At 48.7% G+C, this 21,146-nt stretch overlaps 1 protein-coding gene across 1 annotated transcript in view; it reads left to right on the top strand.

Annotated features, from left to right (window-relative positions):
- The window catches only part of LOC306927627 (SPRY domain-containing protein 3-like), a 48,383-nt gene that overhangs the window by 13,561 nt on the left and 13,676 nt on the right, over positions 1 to 21,146 (top strand). Inside the window, exons 3-8 of the mRNA XM_079507427.1 lie at positions 4,916 to 4,991; positions 5,508 to 5,632; positions 7,831 to 7,966; positions 10,492 to 10,677; positions 13,575 to 13,724; positions 20,808 to 20,865. Of these exons, the coding sequence (XP_079363553.1) occupies positions 4,916 to 4,991; positions 5,508 to 5,632; positions 7,831 to 7,966; positions 10,492 to 10,677; positions 13,575 to 13,724; positions 20,808 to 20,865 (731 nt within the window). The remainder of the gene's footprint in view (positions 1 to 4,915; positions 4,992 to 5,507; positions 5,633 to 7,830; positions 7,967 to 10,491; positions 10,678 to 13,574; positions 13,725 to 20,807; positions 20,866 to 21,146) is intronic.

Here is a 21,146-nt window from a genome sequence, read left to right as displayed (position 1 = left end):
CTAAACATGTTGTTCATCACTTCATTATGAACATTTCAAATTTCTTTTTTTTCTTCTTTTTTTCGATATAGATATTTTAATAATCAATATCGATTATTTATCGCGGGAGCACGTATCGATATATATCGCAATATCGATATTTCAGCACACCCCTAATGGTGAAGGACAGACTGACTGAGGTGAGAGACACACCCCTAATGGTGAAGGACAGACTGACTGAGGTGAAGGACACACCCCTAATGGTGAAGGACAGACTGACTGAGGTGAAGGACACACCCCTAATGGTGAAGGACAGACTGACTGAGGTGAAGGACACACCCCTAATGGTGAAGGACAGACTGACTGAGGTGAGAGACACACCCCTAATGGTGAAGGACAGACTGACTGAGGTGAGAGACACACCCCTAATGGTGAAGGACAGACTGACTGAGGTGAGAGACACACCCCTAATGGTGAAGGACAGACTGACTGAGGTGAAGGACACACCCCTAATGGTGAAGGACACACCCCTAATGGTGAAGGACAGACTGACCCTAATGGTGAAGGACAGACTGACTGAGGTGAAGGACACACCCCTAATGGTGAAGGACAGACTGACTGAGGTGAGAGACACACCCCTAATGGTGAAGGACAGACTGACTGAGGTGAGAGACACACCCCTAATGGTGAAGGACAGACTGACTGAGGTGAGAGACACACCCCTAATGGTGAAGGACAGACTGACTGAGGTGAAGGACACACCCCTAATGGTGAAGGACAGACTGACTGAGGTGAGAGACACACCCCTAATGGTGAAGGGCAGACTGACTGAGGTGAAGGACACACCCCTAATGGTGAAGGACAGACTGACTGAGGTGAAGGACACACCCCTAATGGTGAAGGACAGACTGACTGAGGTGAAGGACACACCCCTAATGGTGAAGGACAGACTGACCCTAATGGTGAAGGACAGACTGACTGAGGTGAAGGACACACCCCTAATGGTGAAGGACAGACTGACTGAGGTGAGAGACACACCCCTAATGGTGAAGGACAGACTGACTGAGGTGAGAGACACACCCCTAATGGTGAAGGACAGACTGACCCTAATGGTGAAGGACAGACTGACTGAGGTGAGAGACACACCCCTAATGGTGAAGGACAGACTGACTGAGGTGAGAGACACACCCCTAATGGTGAAGGACAGACTGACTGAGGTGAGAGACACACCCCTAATGGTGAAGGACAGACTGACTGAGGTGAGAGACACACCCCTAATGGTGAAGGACAGACTGACTGAGGTGAAGGACACACCCCTAATGGTGAAGGACAGACTGACTGAGGTGAGAGACACACCCCTAATGGTGAAGGGCAGACTGACTGAGGTGAGAGACACACCCCTAATGGTGAAGGACAGACTGACTGAGGTGAGAGACACACCCCTAATGGTGAAGGACAGACTGACCCTAATGGTGAAGGACAGACTGACTGAGGTGAAGGACACACCCCTAATGGTGAAGGACAGACTGACTGAGGTGAGAGACACACCCCTAATGGTGAAGGACAGACTGACTGAGGTGAGAGACACACCCCTAATGGTGAAGGACAGACTGACTGAGGTGAGAGACACACCCCTAATGGTGAAGGACAGACTGACTGAGGTGAGAGACACACCCCTAATGGTGAAGGGCAGACTGACTGAGGTGAAGGACACACCCCTAATGGTGAAGGACAGACTGACTGAGGTGAGAGACACACCCCTAATGGTGAAGGACAGACTGACTGAGGTGAGAGACATGTATCGTATCGCTGTATCGTTACACAAAATGTTTTTTTATTTTAGTTAAAAGGTTAAATCACTATATTCTGATTCTATTCTGAGTAATCACCATCCAGTGTTTGTTCTGTATCAGGTAGGTAGGTGACAAAATGTCAGCCAATCAGGAGAGAGTACGCCACTTATCAGCGGTGAAACCCGTTCAGGTCGGGAAGGTGTTTTAAGCATTATGTTATACTTAGCAGACCTACAAGCTCATAGCGCGGCTACGAGCTTGTAGGTCTGCTATGTTTTGAAAAATCGTGAAAATGTGGCACAAATCTTTGAATATATATATTCTTTCAGAAGATTCAGAGCGAACGTTTTTATCTCAAATCTGGGGGGGTCGGTGGCCAATTGCATATATTTTTTGGGGTTCTTGACATGAAAACCATGGGTTTCTCAGACAACTGTCAGGATTTAGAAGACATTTGTAGAATCGTCCTCAGGTTTAAATGGTTTAAAGACTCTTCACACCTCCACTACAGCTCACACAAAGCTCCACTACACACCTACACTACACACCTCCACACACCTCCACTACAGCTCACACAAAGCTCCACTACACACCTACACTACACACCTCCACACACCTCCACTACAGCTCACACAAAGGACTCACACCTCCACACCTCCACACCTCCAAAGGACTCACACCTCCACACCTCCAAAGGACTCACACCTCCACTACAGCTCACACAAAGGACCATTGATTGATCTGCATCTAGAGACACATCCATCTAGAGACACATCCATCTAGGGACACATCCATCTAGAGACACATCCATCTAGAGACACATCCATCTAGAGACACATCCATCTAGAGACACATCCATCTAGAGACACATCCACATACACAGACACATCCACATCTAGAGACTCACCGCTCACCCAAACACACCTCTCTGTTTTTACTAAAACTATAATAATAATAATAATAATAATAATCGTGTTCTGCCGGTCGGACTATTAACCCATTTAGACCTGAGGATGATTCTACAAATGTTTTCTAAATCCTGACAGTTTTCTGAAAATCCCCATGTTTCTATATCAGTCGTTCTCAACGTATTTCATGTCAAGGACCCCAAAAATATATGCATTTGGTCGCCGACCCCCATCTGAAAATATGTAGTTCCAGGGACCCCCCAGAAGCAAAGATTTGAGTTAAAAACGTTCGCACTGAAATAATATATATTCAAAGATTTGCGCCACATTTTCACGATTTAAAAAAAATCGCAGATCTAGTTTGTTTTTCCTTTTTCCGTTTTTCTTGTCTTTTTTTTCCTTGTCAATTTCTCAATAAGAATTCAGGGAAAAAATAAAATAAAAATAACAGATCTACAAGCTTGTAGTGTAGCACTCAGTGCTGCGCTATGAGCTTGTAGATCTGCCTAATCAGCCTAAATCCCCTCACCTGTGCAATTGATAATAAACAATAATGTTTCAAGTTTACACATGTATACAAATAAAATAACGGAATAAACAATATTAGTTTGCCTCTTCTACAAAAATAAAAGTTACTGTTGCGCGTGCCAAGCTGTCATTCTCGTACTTTATTTATTATTTCCCACCACGGAGTAACCTCGCAGCAGACTATCCAGCATGTATCTTCCACCTCGGAGGAAACTCTGGTAAGGCCGGCAGTGTCGTTAGGCCAATCGGAGGCAGGCGGGGCGTTACCATGTCTATGGTAGGCCAATCGGAGGCAGGCGGGGCGTTACCATGTCTATGGTAGGCCAATCGGAGGCAGGCGGGGCGTTACCATGTCTATGGTAGGCCAATCGGAGGCAGGCGGGGCGTTACCATGTCTATGGTAGGCCAATCGGAGGCAGGCGGGGCGTTACCATGTCTATGGTAGGCCAATCGGAGGCAGGCGGGGCGTCACCATGTCTATGGTAGGCCAATCGGAGGCAGGCGGGGCGTTACCATGTCTATGGTAGGCCAAGCGGAGGCAGGCGGGGCGTTACCATGTCTATGGTAGGCCAATCGGAGGCAGGCGGGGCGTCACCATGTCTATGGTAGGCCAATCGGAGGCAGGCGGGGCGTTACCATGTCTATGGTAGGCCAATCGGAGGCAGGCGGGGCGTCACCATGTCTATGGTAGGCCAATCGGAGGCAGGCGGGGCGTTACCATGTCTATGCTCGGACGTAGAAAAGATATACGCGTGTGTAAGAGACCCGGGAATCGAACCCAGGTCTGCCGGCGTGGAAAGCTTTCTTTCTTAACCACTAAGCCAAAGGGATATCCCTATGGACCAGGGGGGAGATATTACACTTTTGAGGCCATCAGGCTGTGAGCCACTCTGCTACACTATAGCGCCACCATCAGGCTGTGAGCCACTCTGCTACACTATAGCGCCACCATCAGGCTGTGAGCCACTCTGCTACACTATAGCGCCACCATCAGGCTCTGAGCCACTCTGCTACACTATAGCGCCACCATCAGGCTGTGAGCCACTCTGCTACACTATAGCGCCACCATCAGGCTGTGAGCCACTCTGCTACACTATAGCACCACCATCAGGCTGTGAGCCACTCTGCTACACTATAGCGCCACCATCAGGCTGTGAGCCACTCTGCTACACTATAGCACCACCATCAGGCTGTGAGCCACTCTGCTACACTATAGCGCCACCATCAGGCTGAGCCACTCTGCTACACTATAGCGCCACCATCAGGCTGTGAGCCACTCTGCTACACTATAGCACCACCATCAGGCTGAGGCTCTGAGCCACTCTGCTACACTATAGCGCCACCATCAGGCTGTGAGCCACTCTGCTACACTATAGCGCCACCATCAGGCTGTGAGCCACTCTGCTACCCTATAGCGCCACCATCAGGCTGTGAGCCACTCTGCTACACTATAGCGCCACCATCAGGCTGTGAGCCACTCTGCTACACTATAGCGCCACCATCAGGCTGAGCCACTCTGCTACACTATAGCGCCACCATCAGGCTGTGAGCCACTCTGCTACACTATAGCGCCACCATCAGGCTGTGAGCCACTCTGCTACACTATAGCGCCACCATCAGGCTGTGAGCCACTCTGTTACACTATAGCGCTATGGAACCCTGAGAGACCCTGATTTTATTGTTTGCATGTCTAAATATGTTTTGCAGGTATCAGGGGAACTCGGATGAAGTGGGCTGTTTTGTGTCTGGCGTGGCGTTATCAAAAGGAAACCGCTATTTTGAGGTACAGTAAAATGTTTTAAAACATGGCCTTTCCTGTTAAAATCTAGACTAGATCATTCTAATACATTTCAGAACCTGTACTGTACTGTACTGTACTGTACTGTACTGTACTGTACTGTACTGTACTGTACTGTACTGTACTGTACTGTACAACAATAGCGAACATAGCAGATCTACAAGCTCACAACGCGTCCCGCTGCGAGGCGTTGTGAGCTTGTAGATCTGCTATGTTCGGATGGATGTTACCATCGCGCTCCGTTGCTCTTTGTCTCCAGTGGTGATGTCACCAATAAACCTGTCTGTCTGTCTGTCTGTCTGTCTGTCAAATAATCAAAGTTTAGACGTGACACATGTTTGTTTGTTTTTTTTGGGGGGGGGGGGGGGGGGACCAAATTTGTGTCCTCCATCATGGGGACAAATACGTGGGATTCTCTCAAATGTAATCATAGATGTCATATATCCCATCAGGTGATGATAAGGGACACATGAGTGATAATGTAGCATCATATATTTACAGGTAACCATCAGGGACACAGGAGTGAGGGGGATGATCGCTGTAGGTCTGGTTCCTCTGCACTACAAGCTGGACCATCAGCCAGGATGGCTGCCTCGATCAGTAGCTTACCATGCTGACGATGGACAGTATGTTACCATGGTTACTATGTTCCTTCAATTTATTATTACAACAATATAACTAACGTTACCATGCTGATGGTGGACAGTATGTTACCATGACAACACTATAACGTTACCATGCTGATGGTGGACAGTATGTTACCATGACAACACTATAACTAACGTTACCATGCTGACGGTGGACAGTATGTTACCATGACAACACTATAACTAACGTTACCATGCTGATGGTGGACAGTATGTTACCATGACAACACTATAACGTTACCATGCTGATGGTGGACAGTATGTTACCATGACAACACTATAACTAACGTTACCATGCTGATGGTGGACAGTATGTTACCATGGTTACTATGACAACAATAACGTTACCATGCTGATGGTGGACAGTATGTTACCATGGTTACTATTATCGTGGCCTTTCTTTCCAAACAAATAAGGCCACTGGGTCGGGGTGGTGCAGTCTATTGTTGCTGTATAACTCGCGTCGCCTCTCTTCTTGTAGATACAAATTAACTCACGGAGATCGGATAATTCAGTTGCATCAAAACATTTATTTCTCCGTCACAAACTTAAACTTGTATTCAAATGAAACAAGAAGAGCCTGCATGAGCACGGTCAACAAACTGTGACGCTTCCCTGTCTGTGTCACATTCTATCTCCCAGCAGGGAGTCACCTGTCTGTCGTCAGGTGCCCTGCCCCTACATATGCCTTCTCAAAAGGGGAGGGGAAACCTCCATTCAGCACGTCAAATTCATAGCATAATTATAATAATTAAATGACCGCCAAAACATACAATTCATAAAGCAGGCAATAATAATCAGAATAAATACAAATAATCATAAATAGAAAATGGCTCTAACAACTATGACAACACTATAACGTTACCATGCTGATGGTGGACAGTATGTTACCATGACAACACTATAACTAACGTTACCATGCTGACGGTGGACAGTATGTTACCATGACAACACTATAACTAACGTTACCATGCTGACGGTGGACAGTATGTTACCATGACAACACTATAACTAACGTTACCATGCTGACGGTGGACAGTATGTTACCATGACAACACTATAACTAACGTTACCATGCTGACGGTGGACAGTATGTTACCATGACATTAATATAACGTTACCATGCTGACGATGGACAGTATGTTACCATGGTTACTATGATAACATAACGTAGCTTACCACTTTGTAGAGCCTGAACTTAGTTTAGAATTGAACCTCACACAGCACTCCTTAAACCTCACACACAACACTCCTTAATCCTCACACACAACACACCTTAAACCTCACACACAACACTCCTTAAACCTCACACACAACACTCCTTAATCCTCACACACAACACTCCTTAAACCTAACACACAGCACTCCTTAAACCTCACACACAACACTCCTTAATCCTCACACACAACACTCCTTAAACCTCACACACAACACTCCTTAAACCTCACACACAGCACTCCTTAATCCTCACACACAACACTCCTTAAACCTAACACACAGCACTCCTTAAACCTCACACACAACACTCCTTAATCCTCACACACAACACTCCTTAAACCTCACACACAGCACTCCTTAAACCTCACACACAACACTCCTTAAACCTCACACACAACACTCCTTAAACCTCACACACATCACTCCTTAAACCTCACACACAGCACTCCTTAAACCTCATACACAACACTCCTTAAATCTCACACACAACACTCCTTAAACCTCACACACAGCACTCCTTAAACCTCACACACATCACTCCTTAAACCTCACACGCAACACTCCTTAAACCTCACACGCATCACTCCTTACACCTCACACGCATCACTCCTTAAACCTCACACACATCACTCCTTAAACCTCACACACAACACTCCTTAAACCTCACACCTCACACACAACACTCCTTAAACCTCACACACAACACTCCTTAAACCTCACACACATCACTCCTTAAACCTCACACACAGCACTCCTTAAACCTCACACACAGCACTCCTTACTCAGGCTGTAGAATTGAACCTCACACACAACACTCCTTAAACCTCACACACAGCACTCCTTACTCAGGCTGCTGTAGAATTGAACCTCACACACAGCACTCCTTAAACCTCACACACAACACTCCTTAAACCTCACACACAACACTCCTTAAACCTCACACACAACCCTCCTTCCAGGCTCTACAACGGTCAGAGTGTGGGGCAGCAGTTTGGGCCGAAGTGTAACCGAGGAGACCGGATGGGATGTGGGATCTACAGGGACACCTTTGATGAAGGACAGATCACCGTGTTCTTCACCAAGAACGGCAAGGAGGTACGTTGTCATTGGCTCCACCATGAAGGCATGGGGAGAGAGTATGTTTTATTGTCTCCATCAGGCCGAAGGCATGGGGAGAGAGTATGTTTAGTTGTCTCCACCAGGCTGAAGGAGAGAGTATGTTTTATTGTCTCCATCAGGCCGAAGGCATGGGGAGAGAGTATGTTTAGTTGTCTCCACCAGGCCGAAGGCATGGGGAGAGAGTATGTTTAGTTGTCTCCACCAGGCCGAAGGCATGGGGAGAGAGTATGTTTAGTTGTCTCCACCAGGCCGAAGGCATGGGGAGAGAGTATGTTTTATTGTCTCCACCAGGCTGAAGGCATGGGGAGAGAGTATGTTTAGTTGTCTCCACCAGGCCGAAGGCATGGGGAGAGAGTATGTTTAGTTGTCTCCACCATGAACAATTTACAATTTAGGCATTTAGCAGACGCTCTTAATCCAGAGCGATTTACATTAAGCAAGAACAAAAAGCATGGGAATACATCACATATATAAAAAGCATTTATCAAGCTAAGAACGTAACTAGAACATATCTATATATGATGACACTATACATATAAGCTATACATATATATTATACTATGCTGTACTGTTATTGTGCTGTCTACATGACAAGTCTGTTTCAAATGCTAACTAAGTCTAAAAAGTGCTGTCTAAGGGGGTAGGGTAAGTGCTATGGGCCATGATGGAGTCTGAAAAGGTGGGTTTTCAAACTACGGCGGAAGATCGGGAGTGATGCTGCAGTTCTGATTGCAACGGGAAGTGCATTCCACAGTTTTGGGGCCAGAAGGGAGAAGAGTTTGGGACGTGTGGAGCGTTGTCCCCGGTGTTTTTAGTGAGGGTACTTCCAGCTTCCCTGCGTTGGCTGATCTGAGTGCGCGGGAGGGTTTGTAGGGTTCAATCATGCTTGCAAGATATGGGGGAGCCATACCTTTGGTTGCTTTAAATGCCAGCATCAGAGTTTTGTATTCTGTGCGGGCAGCGACCGGGAGCCAGTGCAGGGAGCGGAGCAGGGGGGAGACATGTGAGAATTTTGGCTGGTTGAAGACCAAGCGAGCTGCGGCATTTTGGATCAGTTGGAGAATGAAGGCATGGGGAGAGAGTATGTTTAGTTGTCTCCACCATGAAGGCATGGGGAGAGAGTATGTTTAGTTGTCTCCACCAGGCTGAAGGCATGAGGAGAGAGTATGTTTAGTTGTCTTCACCAGGCCGAAGGCATGGGGAGAGAGTATGTTTTATTGTCTTCACCAGGCCAAAGGCATGGGGAGAGAGTATGTTTTATTGTCTCCACCAGGCTGAAGGCATGGGGAGAGAGTATGTTTTATTGTCTCCACCATGAAGGCATGGGGAGAGAGTATGTTTACTTGTCTCCACCAGGCCGAAGGCATGGGGAGAGAGTATGTTTAGTTGTCTCCACCAGGCCGAAGGCATGGGGAGAGAGTATGTTTTATTGTCTCCACCATGAAGGCATGGGGAGAGAGTATGTTTTATTGTCTCCACAATGAAGGCATGGGGAGAGAGTATGTTTAATTGTCTCCACCTGGCCGAAGGCATGGGGAGAGAGAATGTTTTATTGTCTCCACCATGAAGGCATGGGGAGAGAGTATGTTTAGTTGTCTCCACCAGGTGGAAGGCATGGGGAGAGAGTATGTTTTATTGTCTCCACCATGAAGGCATGAGGAGAGAGTATGTTTTATTGTCTCCACCATGAAGGCATGGGGAGAGAGTATGTTTTATTGTCTCCACCATGAAGGCATGGGGAGAGAGTATGTTTTATTGTCTCCACCATGAAGGCATGGGGAGAGAGTATGTTTTATTGTCTCCACCAGGCCGAAGCCATGGGGTGAGAGTATGTTTTATTGTCTCCACCATGAAGGCATGGGGAGAGAGTATGTTTAGTTGTCTCCACCATGAAGGCATGGGGAGAGAGTATGTTTTATTGTCTCCACCATGAAGGCATGGGGTGAGAGTATGTTTTATTGTCTCCACCATGAAGGCATGGGGAGAGAGCATGTTTAGTTGTCTCCACCATGAAGGCATGGGGAGAGAGTATGTTTAGTTGTCTCCACCATGAAGGCATGGGGAGAGAGTATGTTTAGTTGTCTCCACCATGAAGGCATGGGGAGAGAGTATGTTTAGTTGTCTCCACCATAAAGGCATGGGGAGAGAGTATGTTTTGCACTCCCTGGATGCCAACGATGAACCTATGCCCCAAATTATCCAGAACGGCCTGTTATAGCGCCACCAGGAGGCTGACTTTTGTAAAACACATTTTTTGGTATTACTCCTCCAGATTCTGTCCAGAAATCCTGCAAATCGTTACACACTATCTCTATAGTTCAATAAGGGCTCTGTTACCCGCTGTGGGGATGCTCTCCGTGGGGGAGGAGGTGGTGTTAAGTGTCATATTGTGTCTCCAGGTGGGTAAGGTGGACATGGCTGCTCCCGGGGCTCTGTTCCCTGCCGTAGGGATGCTCTCCGTGGGGGAGGAGGTGGTGTTAAGTGTCATATTGTGTCTCCAGGTGGGTAAGGTGGACATGGCTGCTCCCGGGGCTCTGTTCCCTGCCGTAGGGATGCTCTCCGTGGGGGAGGAGGTGCAGCTGGACCTGCAGGCCGAGTGGCTGACTGAGGAAGACGAGGGTCTGATGATGGTCGACAGCCACGAAGACGACTGGGCTCGACTGCACGACGTCAGAGTCACCGGGAACGTGAGTCACTGCTTCACCAAAGCCCCCCCCACACACACACACACACACCGGGAACGTGAGTCACTGCTTCACCAAGAACCCCCCCACAAATTGATGTGTAGTTTTCTGAAAAACCTCTATTCCCAGTTGCTGCCCGCACAGGGTACAAAACTCTGATGCTGGCATTCAAAGCAACCAAAGGTATGGCACCGCCATATCTTGCGAGTCTGATCGGACTCTACAAACCCTCCCGCACGCTCAGATCAGCCAACGCACTCCTAATCTTCTGCCATAGTCTGAAAACCCACCTCTTCAGACTCCATCTTAGCCCGTAGCGCCTCGACGACCTTACAGGCGTATGCAAAGGCTCAACTTATGTAACTTAGATTGCATTTTATAGATATACAGGTTTAATGTTTGTTTTTAAAACGCCATTGACAATGAAGGGAAAATGTACATCATCTTGTCACTAAACACAAACATTAAATGCCATTAACAATAAAGAGAATTTAGTTTGTTTTTAGTTCAATGTTTTAAAAACGCCATTGACAATAAAGATAATTTAATGTTTGTTTTGTCACTGTTTGTTTTACATCATTACATGTATCATGAAAGATGATAAGAGCGCCCCTCACTTCACACGGGTGTGATTTTTTTAAGTAGACATAGCACTCTATATACTCATAGTTTCATTATATAGATATTCCACTGTTAGGTTCTTAGCTTACGTATGATTCATGGTGACTGTTTTGACGTATGTGATATGACCATGGGTTTTTTCTGGTTACTGTAAATCTCTCTGGATTCAGAGCGTCTGATAAATGCCTACATTGTAGATTGTGATGACCACGCCTCTATTATCATCAGTAAATCATTACTGTAAATGTACAGTACCAGCATTTTGCCCCCGAGGACAAATGTGTCATCGTCTCTCTCCTCCTTTCACTGGCTTCTCTCCTTCCTGCTCCTGACAGCACGGCGGCAGAGATTTATGAGTCTGGGGGGGTGGGGGTGGGGGGGGGGGGGGGACGCACACAACAAAACCCTAGTTCTGAGTTGAAAGAGGAGGAGGGGGGAGGGCGGGGGGGGAGGGGGGACCCGTACCACAGCTGGGTCGCCACAGGGCAGTCGACCTGCATACCTGCTGTGTTTCTAATAACCCTCCATTCTCCCACACGTCTACCATTGTCTTGTGTTATTGCACTGGAAAGGTGCAGCTCTCCACCACACAGCCTACTACAGATAACTACACAGGCCTCCACCACACAGCCTACTACAGATAACTACACAGACCTCCACCACACAGCCTACTACAGATAACTACACAGGCCTCCACCACACAGCCTACTACAGATAACTACACAGACCTCCACCACACAGCCTACTACAGATAACTACACAGGCCTCCACCACACAGCCTACTACAGATAACTACACAGGCCTCCACCACACAGCCTACTACAGATAACTACACAGGCCTCCACCACACAGCCTACTACAGATAACTACACAGACCTCCACCACACAGCCTACTACAGATAACTACACAGGCCTCCACCACACAGCCTACTACAGATAACTACACAGGCCTCCACCACACAGCCTACTACAGATAACTACACAGGCCTCCACCACACAGCCTACTACAGATAACTACACAGGCCTCCACCACACAGCCTACTACAGATAACTACACAGGCCTCCACCACACAGCCTACTACAGATAACTACACAGGCCTCCACCACACAGCCTACTACAGATAACTACACAGGCCTCCACCACACAGCCTACTACAGATAACTACACAGGCCTCCACCACACAGCCTACTACAGATAACTACACAGGCCTCCACCACACAGCCTACTACAGATAACTACACAGGCCTCCACCACACAGCCTACTACAGATAACTACACAGACCTCCACCACACAGCCTACTACAGATAACTACACAGGCCTCCACCACACAGCCTACTACAGATAACTACACAGGCCTCCACCACACAGCCTACTACAGATAACTACACAGGCCTCCACCACACAGCCTACTACAGATAACTACACAGACCTCCACCACACAGCCTACTACAGATAACTACACAGACCTCCACCACACAGCCTACTACAGATAACTACACAGGCCTCCACCACACAGCCTACTATAGATAACTACACAGGCCTCCACCACACAGCCTACTACAGATAACTACACAGACCTCCACCACACAGCCTACTACAGATAACTACACAGACGAATGAATGAATGAATGAATGAATGAATGATCAGTCTGTTGGAAAGGTGTGAAGAAAGGTTTCTGAATGCACCTGAGAGCCGACACCGACAGACAGAAAGGTTTCTGAATGCACCTGAGAGCCGACACCGACAGACAGAAAGGTTTCTGAATGCACCTGAGAGGCAGAGCCGACACCGACAGACAGAAAGGTTTCTGAATGCACCAGAGCCGACACCGACAGACAGACAGCTACTATAATGCTGCTAAAAGCAGCCTGTGGCTTCATGTCTATTTTAAAACAACAAGCTCGCTGCTATGCGACCGATGCAAGTTTTAGGGAAGTGTCGAAACGCTGCCCCGAGCTCCATCGGTTGGCTTTCCACGACAGTGTGTCACCCAACGCCCGTTCACAGTACAAACATAAAACATTATGGATGGCATAACTCACTCAAAGAAATTGATTGCCAGACAGAATTTCTCTAAAGATCCACAGAATATTCTTAGTTCTAAAAATGTAAACACCAAATATCTGAAAGAAGAGATTCTCTACTTTTCATCTGACAAAATAAGTCTGTTACCGGCATGTTCAGTTGTGTGGTTATTAGCAGTTGAACATGGCTTGTTTTCACCAGAAACACAGTGTGGTAACGGTGCCATCGTGTGTTCTTCCTCCTCCTGCCAGCTGCTGGAGTACGTGGGCAAAGGGAAGAGCATCTCCGACGTGGGCCTGGCGCAGGCGCGGCGCCCGCTGGGCACGCGATGCCACTACTACGAGCTGGAGATCGCCAGCGAGGGAGATAACTGCTACATCGCAGTGGGGCTGGCACGCAGGGTAAGAACCTCTGACTGGCACCAGAACCTCTGACTGGCACCAGAACCTCTGACTGGCACCAGAACCTCTGACTGGCACCAGAACCTCTGACTGGCACCACACAGCGTATAAGACCCTCTGACTGGCACCACACAGGGTATAAGACCCTCTGACTGGCATCACACAGAGTATAAGACCCTCTGACTGGCACCACACAGAGTATAAGACCCCTGCAGCCACTAGGGGGCACTGTGTTGGTCCCCCTAGTAACCTGCAGCCACTAGGGGGCAGTAACCTGCAGCCACTAGGGGGCAGTAACCTGCAGCCACTAGGGGGCAGTAACCTGCAGCCACTAGGGGGCAGACAGACTGTGTTGGTCTCAACCTGCAGCCACTAGGGGGCAGACAGACAGACTGTGTTGGTCTCAACCTGCAGCCACTAGGGGGCACTGTGTTGGTCTCTCAACATGGCAGGTATGCAAAGCTGGAAACGGACAACTTAGAGACGGCATATACAAATACCAGATCTTTCACCCATTTAGGACTGACTTTCAAAATTTCAAAAAATGTCTTCTAAATCATGACAGTTTTCTGAAAAACCTCATGTTTCTGTATCAGTGGTTCTACATTTAATATTTCATGTCAAGGACCCCAAAAATTATATGAAATATGCCTCCGCCCCCCCTGTCTGAAAATATGTTGTTCCAGGGACCCCCCAGAAGCAAAGATTTGAGTTAAAATGTTCACTCTGTAATAATATATTCAAAGATTTGAGGCACATTTTCACGATTAAAAAGAAATAGCAGATCTACAAGCTTGTAGCGCGAGCTATTTTTCAATATTTCAATTTTTTGCTATTTTTCAATAGCTAAAGTATAACATAATGCTTTAAAACACCAAAAGGGGTTCCCGCCCAAAATGGGTTAAATACGATGTGTCAGGATTTGGGTTCTAAATAGCAGAGGTAATGGAGGTCACGGGTCCAGAGTGGAGGAAGCCTAATGCATTTAGACCTGGTCCAGAGTGGAGGAAGCCTAATGCATTTAGACCTAAACCATTCTAAACAAATGTCTTCTAAATCCTGACAGTTTTCTGAAAAGCCTGTTTCTGTTTCTGTGGTGCTCAACCCTTTTCATGTCAACGATTTGGCTGCGGACCACCCTTAAAATATGTAGTTCCAGGGACCCCCATCTTAAAATATGTAGTTCCAGGGACCCCCCAGAAGCAAAGATTTGAGTTAAAACGTTCACTCTGAAAGAATATATTGTGTGTGTGTGTGTGTGTGTGTGTGTGTGTGTGTGTGTGTGTGTGTGTGTGTGTGTGTGTGTGTGTGTGTGTGTGTGTGTGTGTGCGTGTGCGTGCGCGCCGTACATGGCTGCACACATAGGCAGGCGTGCTGTGCCCTGGGGCTATAGTGGATGGTCTCTGTGTGTGTGTGTGGGGGGGGGGGGGGGGATGGGAGCTCTGTCATTTTCAACTTGATTGTTTTCCCGGAATTGTTTTTTGGAGCTGTCTGCGGTCGTGCTGGGGCGTCATAAATCCATCGTTTTGGTCACACACACACACAGGCCCCCCGCTACCTTCCACCCCCCTCCTCCTAGCCACCAATCCTTTCAGCAGCGTCCTGACGGACACCGTTAGCTCTCTGTGAGGACATCAGAACACCGCCGGGCGTCTCGTCTCCACCAGGGGGAGCCAAACGCTGGTGGTGAAACACCGCCGGGCGTCTCGTCTCCACCAGGGGGAGCCAAACGCTGGTGGTGAAACACCGCCAGGCGTCTCGTCTCCACCAGGGGGAGCCAAACGCTGGTGGTGAAACACCGCCGGGCGTCTCGTCTCCACCAGGGGGAGCCAAACGCTGGTGGTGAAACACCGCCAGGCGTCTCGTCTCCACCAGGGGGAGCCAAACGCTGGTGGTGAAGCAGACGCGTGTTTTACCACTGACTTCTCTTTCTCCTGCATAATGGAGCGCTTGTGTTGCTGCACGGTGCATTCCTGTCTGTCTGTCTGTCTGTCTGTTCCAACACAGTTTGGGAACGGATAAAACACTGTTCGACTTTGTATTGAGCCAATAAAATACCACAGCCAGAGCCAGGCGCATTGCCCAGTCAGACGAAATACGACATTTTTATATTGTCATTTTTATATAGAGGGGGAGACATTATAGGCTACACATGTATGGGTATGGCGCATCGATGTAATTAATATATATTTGATTGATTGTGCCAGCACCAGATGTCTGCAATCTCAGCAGCAGCTGAGGTTTATAGCAGCACGGTTTATATACCATAAATGGTAAATGGTAAATGGCGCCTTTATCCAAGGCGCTTTACATAGATTGTGCATTACATTCACCCATTCACACACACATTCATACACTGATGGCAGCGGAAACCATGCAAGGCACCAACCAGCACATCAGGAGCAATTAGGGGTTCAGTGTCTTGCTCAAGGACACTTCGACACTAACTCAGGGGGTGCCTGGGTTCGAACTGGCGACCTTGCGGTTACCATCCGGAAACTCTACCCCTGAGCCACCGCCGCCCATAGGATAGATCAAGTCATGTGACGCATCACCGCCACAAATAGTGCTACAGCGTTATCTAAAATGCACTTCCGCATACCTCACCGTCAGTTACTTGGATCCATGAACATATTCTCTCCCTCCCCGTGAGAGAGGGAGAGAGAAAAAAAAGAGAGCCGTGATGCGTGCAGATCAGTTCCACTGGTCGCGTGCAGAACATTTTACAGACAAAGAAGGACGGACAGAACTGTTATCTTTTGACTGACAAAACATTTAGAGGTTCGGGACGTCTATCGGGTTGGACTGATTTCAAACACTGTCATTTTTATTTGGAATCGCGCATCGGCAAGCATTCTCGCTCCAAGGAAAGGAAATGTCGGTCGGGTCAAACAGACCATGCTATAAACTTTATTATTCCAGGATAATTGATTTATTTGTATCATCACCACCTTACATAATTATGCTATAAAGATGGTGTGTATAGTCAACATTTATTTATATCTATTGAGCTATGCGCTTGGTGGAAACAATACGCCAGTCAGTCAACACACCATATTTCACCATATATTTCAGACATTAAGTCAGACATTGTTATTTCTGCAAACCACATATAACAAATATAACCTCTAAAACAACATTTAATCTATGTTGTGAGTACATTCGTAACATGTGGTAGTAGTTGGAATGCAAATTACACATTAGCTTGAACAATGCCCGTCTCCAGCCGGGACTCCGGGAGGGAGGTGTGAACATCACTGCTTGCGGGGGAGAAAGGGTGAGGTCAATTTATAGTAGGTATAATCATGTCTAAAATCATATTTACAAAACGTTTCAGATGAAAAAAAAAAACAGATTATTTGAATCGAACATTTAGAAAAAGTCATGCAAGGGGAACTTTCTCAGGACTTCATGGGCAAAGAAAATCCACTTAAAATTTTCAAAATCGGTCAGAAAGACCGCTCCGTCGTGCTAGTGTTAAGATGAGCCCATGTTGTTCTCCATAGACATTACTGCCGTGAACCAGACAACCAGGGGATGAGCGAGTGACGTCAGGACTTTAGAACCAGGGGATGAGCGAGTGACGTCACCCCCTGGACATGACGCTAGTAGGGAGGCACTGGGTCCCATGTTTACAGTCTTTGGTATGACCCGGTCGGGGATCGAACCCCCGGCCTCAGGGCGGACACTCTAACCGCTAGAGCACTGAGCAGCTATGCTCTGTTCTGTGGGACCTTACCGCTAGACCACTGAGCAGCTATGCTCTGTTCTGTGGGACCTTACCGCTAGACCACTGAGCAGCTATGCTCTGTTCTGTGGGACCTTACCGCTAGACCACTGAGCAGCTATGCTCTGTTCTGTGGGACCTTACCGCTAGACCACTGAGCAGCTATGCTCTGTTCTGTGGGACCTTACCGCTAGACCACTGAGCAGCTATGCTCTGTTCTGTGGGACCTTACCGCTAGACCACTGAGCAGCTATGCTCTGTTCTGTGGGACCTTACCGCTAGACCACTGAGCAGCTATGCTCTGTTCTGTGGGACCTTACCGCTAGACCACTGAGCAGCTATGCTGTGTTCTGTGGGACCTTACCGCTAGACCACTGAGCAGCTATGCTCTGTTCTGTGGGACCTTACCGCTAGACCACTGAGCAGCTATGCTCTGTTCTGTGGGACCTTACCGCTAGACCACTGAGCAGCTATGCTCTGTTCTGTGGGACCTTACCGCTAGACCACTGAGCACCTATGCTCTGTTCTGTGGGACCTTACCGCTAGACCACTGAGCAGCTATGCTCTGTTCTGTGGGACCTTACCGCTAGACCACTGAGCAGCTATGCTCTGTTCTGTGGGACCTTACCGCTAGACCACTGAGCAGCTATGCTCTGTTCTGTGGGACCCTACCGCTAGACCACTGAGCAGCTATGCTCTGTTCTGTGGGACCCTACCGCTAGACCACTGAGCAGCTATGCTCTGTTCTGTGGGACCCTACCGCTAGACCACTGAGCAGCTATGCTCTGTTCTGTGGGACCTTACCGCTAGACCACTGAGCAGCTATGCTCTGTTCTGTGGGACCCTACCGCTAGACCACTGAGCAGCTATGCTCTGTTCTGTGGGACCCTACCGCTAGACCACTGAGCAGCTATGCTCTGTTCTGTGGGACCTTACCGCTAGACCACTGAGCAGCTATGCTCTGTTCTGTGGGACCTTACCGCTAGACCACTGAGCAGCTATGCTCTGTTCTGTGGGACCTTACCGCTAGACCACTGAGCAGCTATGCTCTGTTCTGTGGGACCTTACCGCTAGACCACTGAGCAGCTATGCTCTGTTCTGTGGGACCTTACCGCTAGACCACTGAGCAGCTATGCTCTGTTCTGTGGGACCTTACCGCTAGACCACTGAGCAGCTATGCTCTGTTCTGTGGGACCTTACCGCTAGACCACTGAGCAGCTATGCTCTGTTCTGTGGGACCTTACCGCTAGACCACTGAGCAGCTATGCTCTGTTCTGTGGGACCTTACCGCTAGACCACTGAGCAGCTATGCTCTGTTCTGTGGGACCTTACCGCTAGACCACTGAGCAGCTATGCTCTGTTCTGTGGGACCTTACCGCTAGACCACTGAGCAGCTATGCTCTGTTCTGTGGGACCTTACCGCTAGACCACTGAGCAGCTATGCTCTGTTCTGTGGGACCTTACCGCTAGACCACTGAGCAGCTATGCTCTGTTCTGTGGGACCTTACCGCTAGACCACTGAGCAGCTATGCTCTGTTCTGTGGGACCTTACCGCTAGACCACTGAGCAGCTATGCTCTGTTCTGTGGGACCTTACCGCTAGACCACTGAGCAGCTATGCTCTGTTCTGTGGGACCTTACCGCTAGACCACTGAGCAGCTATGCTCTGTTCTGTGGGACCTTACCGCTAGACCACTGAGCAGCTATGCTCTGTTCTGTGGGACCTTACCGCTAGACCACTGAGCAGCTATGCTCTGTTCTGTGGGACCTTACCGCTAGACCACTGAGCAGCTATGCTCTGTTCTGTGGGACCTTACCGCTAGACCACTGAGCAGCTATGCTCTGTTCTGTGGGACCTTACCGCTAGACCACTGAGCAGCTATGCTCTGTTCTGTGGGACCTTACCGCTAGACCACTGAGCAGCTATGCTCTGTTCTGTGGGACCTTACCGCTAGACCACTGAGCAGCTATGCTCTGTTCTGTGGGACCTTACCGCTAGACCACTGAGCAGCTATGCTCTGTTCTGTGGGACCTTACCGCTAGACCACTGAGCAGCTATGCTCTGTTCTGTGGGACCTTACCGCTAGACCACTGAGCAGCTATGCTCTGTTCTGTGGGACCTTACCGCTAGACCACTGAGCAGCTATGCTCTGTTCTGTGGGACCTTACCGCTAGACCACTGAGCAGCTATGCTCTGTTCTGTGGGACCTTACCGCTAGACCACTGAGCAGCTATGCTCTGTTCTGTGGGACCTTACCGCTAGACCACTGAGCAGCTATGCTCTGTTCTGTGGGACCTTACCGCTAGACCACTGAGCAGCTATGCTCTGTTCTGTGGGACCTTACCGCTAGACCACTGAGCAGCTATGCTCTGTTCTGTGGGACCTTACCGCTAGACCACTGAGCAGCTATGCTTTGTTCTGTGGGACCTTACCGCTAGACCACTGAGCAGCTATGCTCTGTTCTGTGGGACCTTACCGCTAGACCACTGAGAAGCTATGCTCTGTTCTGTGGGACCTTACCGCTAGACCACTGAGCAGCTATGCTCTGTTCTGTGGGACCCTACCGCTAGACCACTGAGCAGCTATGCTCTGTTCTGTGGGACCTTACCGCTAGACCACTGAGCAGCTATGCTCTGTTCTGTGGGACCTTACCGCTAGACCACTGAGCAGCTATGCTCTGTTCTGTGGGACCTTACCGCTAGACCACTGAGCAGCTATGCTCTGTTCTGTGGGACCTTACCGCTAGACCACTGAGCAGCTATGCTCTGTTCTGTGGGACCTTACCGCTAGACCACTGAGCAGCTATGCTCTGTTCTGTGGGACCTTACCGCTAGACCACTGAGCAGCTATGCTCTGTTCTGTGGGACCTTACCGCTAGACCACTGAGCAGCTATGATCTGTTCTGTGGGACCTTACCGCTAGACCACTGAGCAGCTATGCTCTGTTCTGTGGGACCTTACCGCTAGACCACTGAGCAGCTATGCTCTGTTCTGTGGGACCTTACCGCTAGACCACTGAGCAGCTATGCTCTGTTCTGTGGGACCTTACCGCTAGACCACTGAGCAGCTATGCTCTGTTCTGTGGGACCTTACCGCTAGACCACTGAGCAGCTATGCTCTGTTCTGTGGGACCTTACCGCTAGACCACTGAGCAGCTATGCTCTGTTCTGTGGGACCGCTAGGATGATACAGTAAAAAAAGGAAACTTTGGTACATTTGTGATGCTGACCTCATCAGTCTCCCTTCCTTCCTTCCTTCCTTCCATCCTTCCTTCCTTCCTTCCTTCCTTCCATCCATCCTTCCTTCCTTCCTTCCTTCCTTCCTTCCTTCCTTCCTTCCTTCCTTCCTTCCTTCCAGGACTACCCAAAGAACAGACATCCAGGTTGGAGCAGAGGGTCCATAGCATACCATGCAGGTGAGAGCTCTTATTGGCTGCTGCTCCCCAGCATGTAGATCAGCTATTGGCTGCTGGTCCACAGCATGTAGATCAGCTATTGGCTGCTGGTCCCCAGCATGTAGATCACCTATTGGCTTCTGCTCCCCAGCATGTAGATCACCTATTGGCTGGGGGTCCCCAGCATGTAGATCAGCTATTGGCTGCTGCTCCCCAGCATGTAGATCAGCTATTGGCTGCTGCTCCCCAGCATGTAGATCACCTATTGGCTGGGGGTCCCCAGCATGTAGATCACCTATTGG

Source organism: Electrona antarctica (assembly GCF_951216825.1).
Source record: "Electrona antarctica genome assembly, chromosome: 8".
NCBI lineage: Eukaryota > Metazoa > Chordata > Actinopteri > Myctophiformes > Myctophidae > Electrona > Electrona antarctica.
Note: the sequence above shows the minus strand (reverse complement) of the source record. Positions and strands in the feature narration are given on the sequence as shown.